At 54.4% G+C, this 9,165-nt stretch overlaps 1 protein-coding gene across 1 annotated transcript in view; it reads right to left on the bottom strand.

Annotated features, from left to right (window-relative positions):
• LOC109308561 (probable cation-transporting ATPase 13A4) overlaps positions 1–5,848 on the bottom strand; it is a 41,598-nt gene extending 35,750 nt beyond the window's left edge. The window contains exons 1-2 of the mRNA XM_019532926.1: positions 5,694–5,848; positions 2,113–2,286 (exon numbers count right to left, since the gene is read on the bottom strand). Coding sequence (XP_019388471.1) covers positions 2,113–2,286; positions 5,694–5,786 — 267 coding nt within the window. The 5' untranslated portion in view covers positions 5,787–5,848. The remainder of the gene's footprint in view (positions 1–2,112; positions 2,287–5,693) is intronic.
• Positions 5,849–9,165: the final 3,317 nt, after the last annotated feature.

Raw genomic sequence — 9,165 nt, forward strand, 5'->3', positions numbered from 1 at the left:
AGCACTCTTTCCTGCTTATGCAGGGGGTCGGACTCGATGATCTATTGAGGTCCCTTCCGACCCTAGCATCTATGAATCTATGAATCTATGCAGGGCGTAAAGAGATGCCCGCTCTGTGGATCCTCCACCAACTCACCAGGCTGCCCCGTATGGATGGAGCGTGCCAGGCTGTCTATGCCATGGGCCTGGGAGGGGCTGCTCCAGGGGGTTATGATCGCCGTGCTGTCCCCACTCCTACCTGAGTCCCAGTTAGTAGAGAGGGTGGAGGCAGAATCCCCCTTTTTGCAAGCAAAGCTAGAGCAGGAGCAAAGCTGTTCTCCAGCGAACGGGCTGCAGGCAAAGGATCAGGAAAGCATTAGGAGTCCAACCAAGCAGCAGGTGGTAGGGTGTCAGTGCTGAAGGCAGCAGTGAAGTTGCAGAATGGAAATACCTGGGGCAGGATGCGTGCAAATACAAACTGTCATGTCCATGGAAATGTCGTCCGTGCAACTCGGGTCACATCCAGCTGTAGGTGAGTAACAGAACTAACATCCTGTCCCCTTCCCTCCCGCCAGCAAACCAGCCAGCCGAAAAAGAAGACAGGCCTTTCTATGCCCTTCTGATTAAACTAATGAGCCTGTCCTGAGGTTGAAGCAGGAGGCAGAAAATGAGACAAGGGGCTCATCGTTTCATCTGGGTTGAAACTTTCTTTAGCGGCGAGCGTGACTGCTAATCACACTTGGTGGAGACAAACCACCACTTTGGAGCTGATGATAAATTATGAAGGTTCATTTTGTAAGCTGCAGGGGAGCAGTCCAGGGGACCGGTCGATGGGATTGTCCTGGTCCTCAAGAGCAGGAACATCCCCATCTCGATGCCGGCGTAATCGGATCAAATGCTAAAAGCGGTGCAAGTGCCACTTTCATGCAAAGAAGCCAGGGACAGGCTCTTCCGCTGTGCAATGCCCATTGCTCACTTTCACAGAGGGCCCTGATAACATGGATATCAGCAAAACGCAATCCTTATTTAATTACACAGAGACTAATTTAGAAGCTCACTTATTTCAGAAGCACTCAGCATGGCAAATCCATTTAAAATGACACCTGAGAATAAGTAATTAAAAATGCAAGCCAAACTCAAGATTAAATGATGAGATTAGACCTAGTACGCTTTCTTGATTAGCAGAGTCCCATGAGCTTTTCTGGAGGCACAGTCAGCTTTTGTGTGAAACAGTGCAGAGACAGGCCCTGATTTCCAGAAAACCCCACGGCAGGTGATCGTACGCATTCGTCTTTGCTTCACGTGTGTGCAGACACCGTGACTGCATTCGTTACCTCAAGTGACTGTGGGTGTGAATGGCTTATGGCTGCTCTAAGGGACACTGCTTTGGGATTGCTGAACGAGAAGCATGTCAGGCTTCAGGACTGACTCCAGCTTGTCTGCAATTCTTGTTTTTGTTGCAGAGGATGTGAAACGAAGTCAGGGCCGATGCGGGGGGTTCAGTTCAGCGTCATGGGGACAAGAAACCCTAACAGGAAAACTCCATCCTGAATCACTCCCTCAATGGGACTTTGCAAAGGGATGGACGATGCACTGGACCTGGAGAATAGATATGCCTTCATCTTAGAAATGGTCTGATCACATCAGGGTTGAGGCTCACTGGTAGGCAGCACCACGAAGCCGGAGCCGTACCCATTCTGACGGGGACTAGTCACCTGTCTCCCACTTCAGCACATTTGACATTTGGAAAGCTTCATGAAACAGCCATAAAGACCATGGCTGGCTCCAGGTGGGAGGCACAGACCCCCTCCCACACGCCCTAGGAGGCTGGGGTGGAGCAGAGCACAAGTCCTGGATGCCAGCTCATGAAAAGACTTGACTAAAAGGCAACTCTGATTCTGCAATAAAAGGTAAAACTCCAGGATAAACACCACAGGTGGCATGGGGGCCCTCCCTACAATACCTCCCATTCCAGATGTGGTGGGTACAGAACTTGTAAAGCATGCTGGGGTCCTGCACAGGAGAGCTGCCAAAAAACAGACATTGTTCCTGGACAGCAGCAGTGTGAGATCTTGGTTACATGATCATCCCCTTACAGGCAAGCCAGCAGTGTGCAGGTAGGTGAGCACTCACTGTGGTCCTAAGCAAGACGACATCTGCTTCTTGCAAGCTGCAGGGAATGCAGTTTGCCCACACGTCCCATGCGGGCTTCCAGTAAAACACCAGCCACAGGGCCCCGCAGGACAAGATATATCCAGCGATGCACAAGGCTCTCCGGCAGCCCTCGGTTTTGTAGCCGAACATCTCCTGCGGAGCAAAGAAAAAGAAGTAAAGGAATGGGGACCGTGTACTCCAAAGCAACACATGCAGCCCATGTAGTGGGAGGAATCCAGGTGGGTTTGAGGAGCTATGTGGCGTGGCACTGCAAAACCCCGGGTCACAGCCGTCGCATGCACAGAGAATGCTGTCAGCTCCGGGGAGCTAGTAGCAAACTTTGAGCAGGGGGTTGGACTAAATGTGAGCCCCTGAGGTCCCATCCAACCCTGACTTCTTTTGATTCTGTGAACATGGCAGAGTCTGGAGGGACTGAGGTCTAAAAACTCCTGGAAGGAAAATTTGAAATGGGTTGCCTGAAAAGAAAGAGACAGCTGGAATCATGTCTAAGAGTGGAGCCAGAAGCCTTGGGCTATAAGTCAGGAGCTCAGCTCTGTGCTCTCTGTCTGGGTAGGCGTCGGGTGAGTTGGACGGGTGGTTACCAGCTTCCAGCAGGGCCTCCAGAGCCATCATCTTCACTCCTAGCAGTAGGAGCAATTAGTATTGCAGTGCTCAATGCTTGGCCCCTTGTTTTCCACACTCAAAGTGCTGAGTGACACCAGCCAGCCCTCCTTATGCCTCTGTGAGCAAGCATCATTAGCTGCACCTGAAGGAGGAGAAGCTGGACCAGCAAGGTGAGGTGATCTGCCCTCAGCTTCAGAGGAAGGGATTATCTGGGAAGTGAGGCGTGTCAGAGCCTCCTCTCCCCCTCCCATCTCCCAGACCACAAGCTGCCTCTCTGTTAACCAAGGCTACCAATGAGCTGGTCAAACTTGATGGGTAGACCTTTTTGATGCAATGCATCCGGGTCCCAGGTAATGTGGCTGAGGATGCTCGCTGTCCCTGGCCCTCCCCTCCCCTCCCTGCGGCTTCTGGCCTCTGTGTCTTGGAGGACCATAGAGGGGCCTTGGAAAAATACCCACAAGTGGTCCCCATCGGTATCATTTGGAAAATCGGTAGCAACAGCAGCAGCAAGAGCAGCACAGGATGGCTCTTCAGATTTCCCTGGATTGCACTAGGCAAAAGATAGGTGCACCAGAGACAGGCGCACCTAAGAGGAGGTGGCTAACGTGTGCCTGCCTCGGCAGAGAAGCAGGTATGTCTGTGGGCCTAACTCACTGCTCTGAGTCGTTCTAGGCTCAAGTGAACCCTTGACAGCCTGGGAACACGCTCACTTGGCTTTCAGCACAGCCGGGGTCAAAGCACCAGGGATCCTGCGCCCCAGACGGAGTCAGGGAACCTGTCCGTGCAGGATGACTGACCAGCGCACCCAGGTCCACCGCTGGATGTGGACCGCTGCATGCCGGCAGGGGAGGCGGGATGGTGCGCTGAGGATGAGACGTCCAGGACACAGCCAGGAGATCCTCATCCTCGTGGGCATCACTCCTAGGTCTTCTTTTATGCGATGCAACCTTGATAAATCCCTTAACTTCCTTGTGCCTCTGTTCCCTCACTTGTCTGATGACGCTAAGGCCACCTGCCTTTGCAAAGCATCTTGCTACTGTGGAAGTGTGAAGCACCAGGTAATTCATCACTTCTCTTCGTTATGACTACTTGATTGCACTGGAAAGACAGCAGACACTTAACACTGGTAGTTGAGCACTCTCTGGAGGCCAGGGTTGGCTGACCACGTGCCAGGACTTCTGGGTTCCCTTCATTGCACCGCTGCCAAAATATTGCTGAACCCAGAAAGAGTCACTTGATCCCTCTGTGCCTCTGAATCAGCAGGGTGTCCTGAGGCTTGAGCTACTCATTTCAAATTCTTGGAGGTTTTTGGAAAAAGAAGGGGCTGAGGACGTGCAAGGAATTATTAGCCCCAAGAAGCTGCCAGAGCTGCTGATATTGGCAGAAAGTTTGTGTATTCAAAGAGCACTTGATTTATTAGTTTTATCTGGAACCAAGAAGCAGAAACTGCTGCTGTTAATAGTATTTGCAACCACCAAGCCCAGATCTCAAGGATTTACTACACCTGTATCCTCTAAGCCAATGCTATTTGTGGCCTAAGGAAAAAAACAGCTTGTTATTTGCAGGTCACCCACGAAGACGAAGTTAAATGCAAATGCCAAGCAAGTTCAGGCAGCCTTCTCCTCAGGGAAGAAATTGGTCTTCAGCTCCCAAGCTGTGAGGAGGACAAACACCACCAATCCCACAGAGTATTTCAGCTGATCCCATCATCAGGTCCTTTCTGCTTTGACAGCAGGAAGGGAACCTGTTTGCAACAACCTAAAAGCATTGTCACCATAACGACAGGTAATAGGATTAGACTTGAATACTTGTTGAAGGACTCCGGAGGGATTTCATAAATGGGCCTCTGTCTTAAGGCCCAGGAAGTGTTTCACCGGGGTCTGCTCCAGCTTCCTTGCAAGTCACCAGCCGGGCGTGCTGCGGCCCCGGGGGACCGCGCCGCCCAGGGCCCAGCTGTGCTAGGGTTCGAGTCCTGCTATGTCTGGGGATAAGAAGTGACAGAGCCCATCGCCGCGCTGATCCCCAGTGCCTACCTGGCGGGGTGGATGGGACGGTGACCCGGGAAGGACAGCTAAGAAGTGCCCTGTAAGCAGGACTATCGCCGCACCAAGGGATAGCATTGGGGTCAACAAGTCAAGACCTAGGAGCCGGTCGCTTGACTCCGGTGAAAATGAAGGATGAAATGCTTCCCCACAGTCAGATTTTGGAAACAGGGGTTGCATGGTTGGTGACATATTGGCTGCTCCATGCAGTAGGTATTTTGTCAAGCAAAAGGCCACTCTCACAGCATGTGCTTCTCCCACTCTCTGGGTCTCCCCCACGCACACTCTCTCTCTCTGTCTCACACACACGTGCACACACACACACGATTTAAAAACAAATTCCTTGGCACCCTCTTTCGGTGAAAAATCACTGAACAAATCACCCTCAGCACCGTACTGTGGATGCTCCCTCCCCACCTCCTGTCGGCAAGCATCCCTCAGGTTCAGCGCTGGGACTGAGCCCGGGGGTCAGCAACTCGGGGCTGGACCCGATGATCTTGCAAGGTCCCTTCCAGCCCTAATGTCTCTGAAATCTATGAAACTCCTCTGTTCTTTGCCTCCTACATCTCATGCAGACGGGCAGTGCTGCCTAAAGGGTCAGCCATGCCCTTGCAAAGGTGTGTTGCGCTCCCTCGCAGCAGAGGACAGGTCTCAGTCACTGCTGGATTAAGAACGGTGGCTCCTGGTGTTCGGTTCCCACCTCTCTGAAAAGCTTAAAACACACGTGTGCAGCGGCAGCCAGTGCAATGCTGTTCCAGCGGTGACACCCGACTGCTCCCCCTCGCCCCCATCCCAAGCTGAAATGCAGGCGGCTGAGCTCTGCAGCAATGCGCGTGAGGCGGGTGGCTTCAGGCCAGGGAGGAACAAGACCTAAGGATTCAGACGGCGACTTACCATTTCGTTGTCCTCCCCCTGGTTGAGCAATGCCCAGTGCCCATTCTCCATGGCGTGCGGCTGCATTTGTTCTCCAGCCGTGCCAGGACCCATCTGCGGCTTTCGTGCCCCACAGCCGGGCTGCAGCGGTCCAGTCCCTTGCACACCAGGCAGCCTGCCTCAGAGCACACCTCCGTCCCTGGGGAGAGCTCCTCCCTCTCTGGGGGTTTCGGGAGGCATGCCCCCTCCCTCCCTGATGGTGCCTTATTCCCTGGGGCTGCTGCCGGGAAGGAAGGCCTACCTGTTGGCGTGGGAGGAAGAAAGAGGTTTGCTCTGCTAAGCGTCTGCCGTGACTTCACTCCCAGTCATAGCCGGGATGAAAGAGCAGATCTGCTTGGGGCAGGGCACGGGAGGAATGGCTCCCCTCCCAAGAGGATTACAGGCGCGTGGGCAAGGGAGTGCAACTGCACAAGAAGGAAAGGCAGGCGTCAGCGAAACTGTGCACCCTGCAACCTGTGCAAACCCGGGGCCCCGCCTGGTGCCGGGTATTCCAGGAAGCAAGCAGGGGCGGCTGGCCTCCAGCCAGGGCCCCGATCCGCACGTGTGCACAGATCCCCTGGGGTGGGCATAGTCTGGGCACCAGCACTGCCGCTTGTCAATGGGGTGATGCCCCCCAAACGGGCCGCTCTCACCCCAGAAGGGAGAAAGCGCAGAGCTGATCCTACGGCTGTGCACCCCGCAGCCTGGCTGCTTTCCCGGGGGCCGCACATGCACGGTGTGCAGCAGGATTGGGGCCGGAGAGGGGATGCCGATGGTGGGGCAACACAGGGACCACCTGTCCCTGCCCCCAGTTTCTTCTGTCATGTGTGTGAAGGATTTTATTTGCCCCCTCTTCTGCCCTGCCCTCTCATGGCTCGCTTTGCCTGTGCTAGGTTCCCACGCGCTGCGGACCGGTGCTACCGGACCCTCTCCTAGGCGGGCAGCCTCGCCCTGCCCATCCCCGTCCTCCCCCTTTTGCATGCCACCTGTATGTTGATGATATCACCTGTATATTAACGAGGAAAGCTGTCCCCAGAGTCTCTAAGTGGGATGAACAAGTCCTGGCTCGACCCACCTCACTTGTACCGCCGGGGACTCCCAGCCCCACACATGTTACGGTGCCCTGCATTCACCGTCTCTTCTTGCGCGCCCCACCGGCACCCGACCCTCCTGTGCATGGACCACCAGCCCTAACAGTGAGGTAAGGCCAATGATCGTGTCCTCAAGTCACCCCCATGGTCACACCCAGGCCTCACGGGTTTTACTCCAGTTTACTCTGGCCCTGTCCTCCTGTCTGTCCCCCACCCCGCTGCTACCCCTGAGGGCTTATCTCATGGAGCTCAGCACAGCTGCTATCTCTCCATCCCTGACCCGAGCAGCGCTGCTCTCTCTGTGTCCCAGGTGACCCTGGCAAGTCTCCCTGCACAGCGGGCTTCCCAGCCAACCCCGGAGCCACGACCCAAGTCAAAAAAAAAATATCAACCGGTTGTTTTCCAATTCGAACAATCCCACCTTGGGTGTCCCCCTGCTTTCCTGCTCCCCCAAGGAGCTGGCCCCCTCCAAGCCTCCCGGGTACCTTCCTGAGTCTGCGGCCTCCCTCCTGGCCCCTGTGCTGCCAGGAGCTCCTCTCCCCGGGGACTGCCCGTCCTGGCTCGGGCGCCGGGCGTACGTTCGCCCAGGTCCCACCCCTCCTAACTCCCTGAACCAGGCACAGGGGTTGCTCCTTCAGCCGCTAATCAGACCGCTCCCCTCTGCTGCAGCCAGCCCAGCTGCTCTGCAGTTTTAGGGCTTGTGGACTGTGCTTCTGGGGCTGCCAGCTGAGCTGGAGCCGTAAAAGTCCAAGTCTGCTCTGCTCCCTGGCTCCCCATCCCTCGGGGAGTCACAGGGCGTGGGTTCCCCATTACAGCAAACCCTGATCATTTTTATAGTCTAGCATTTTGGCCTCGTCCTACCCCTTTCCTGCCTCTGTGTCTTCGTGGTTCTTTGACAAACTGCATGTCGCACCCGGCCCTGCGGAGAGCGGTGTGCGAGGTTGCGAACTGACTTGCCGAACGACCAGCAAACACAAACACACCATGGATTTTTGTTTAAGACAGCTGAAGCTTCCTGGAAAATGCAGGAGGCGCCGAGCTATTCAGTGCTTTCTATTCTCACCTCAATCTCTCCCAAGTCAGGCACGTCCCCATTCAGCATGCTGCTTCCTGCAGCGACGACGGAGACAGCGGAAGATGTGGGGGGCTTCCAGGAAAATGGAAAAGGAGAGGTGTTGGGAGGAGAAGGCAGTGAGGCAGACGCCGGGAGAGGCGGCCAGGACGAGGATCTATCGGCTGCTGAGAACCGGTGCCAGGACCAGAAGCGGCAGACAGCTCGCACGCGAACGCGGGTGTAGCCAGAGACGCTGCATCCATCCACGGCTGCAAACCGTCAGTGGTGAAACCCACTCGAGCTTGGACCGTGGCACCAGGGCTTCCTTCTCCGCTTGACTGTGTCCTGATGCATTGCTTCTCCTTCAGGCCCCAGCTTCTGGACAGGTTATTCTCTGAAAGCCTCATCTCCCCTTTTTTTAAATAAGTGAGTTTCTATCTGGCTGGGCTGGCCGTGAAGGGAAGCCTGAGGAGTCAGTGCCCGAATGCCCCAAGCTGGGAAACAAACAGGAAGAACTGCAGAGACCTCACATTTAAAATCCTGTGAACTTGAAGCCAGTCATGAGGTTTGGGAGACTTGCACACCAATGCTTTAAAGTGTTGGGTTGGCCAAACTGCTGCCCTAACTTTCCCCAGCCCAGAGCCTGGCCCGCAGCCGCATCGCACGGGGGCTGCAGCCTGGTTGCAGCGAGTCCACGCCGCACTCGAGATGCAGGATCCCAAAGGCCCCATCCAACCCTAGTCCTGTTCACTTCAGCAGGAAGATACTGCCTCGGTTGTCTCCTTGCAATGAAAACAGGGAAAGCAGATGAGGAGGGTGTGTGCAGGCCACGTCTGGGTGTTTCACGACAGTTTGGGCAACTTGAGTTTTGTGCTCTTCTCCCCCATGTGCCACGCTGAGCCAAAGCCGTGAAGGCAAAGGGATTTTTCCACTGGAATCAGGGAATTTGGGCTTAGATCCAGTGCACAACCAACCCAGCGGGGTTTGCTGCCTTGAATCTTTCAGTTAACTGCTGCCCTCCGCTGTTTAAATGAATTATGACACATTTGCTTTAAACCAGCACATCTTCCGTGTCTCCATCACAACACCGTCTTTTGTTACCTTTGCTTTACTGAAATGAGTATAGAAATCATCCGCACCTATGCAAATACCTAGGAAAAAGCAAGGTTTCATTTAACAATATAAAAACTCAGGGTACAATGCAGAACAAACAACAATCTCTATATAAATAAATGCAAAAATCTAGAACTCTTGGTTCAGAAATGATACCGTTTCCTAGACCAACTAGGAAATTGCAAAAATAATTCTC

This window comes from Crocodylus porosus, unplaced genomic scaffold (assembly GCF_001723895.1).
Source record: "Crocodylus porosus isolate Cpor-Errol unplaced genomic scaffold, CroPor_comp1, whole genome shotgun sequence".
Taxonomy (NCBI): domain Eukaryota; kingdom Metazoa; phylum Chordata; order Crocodylia; family Crocodylidae; genus Crocodylus; species Crocodylus porosus.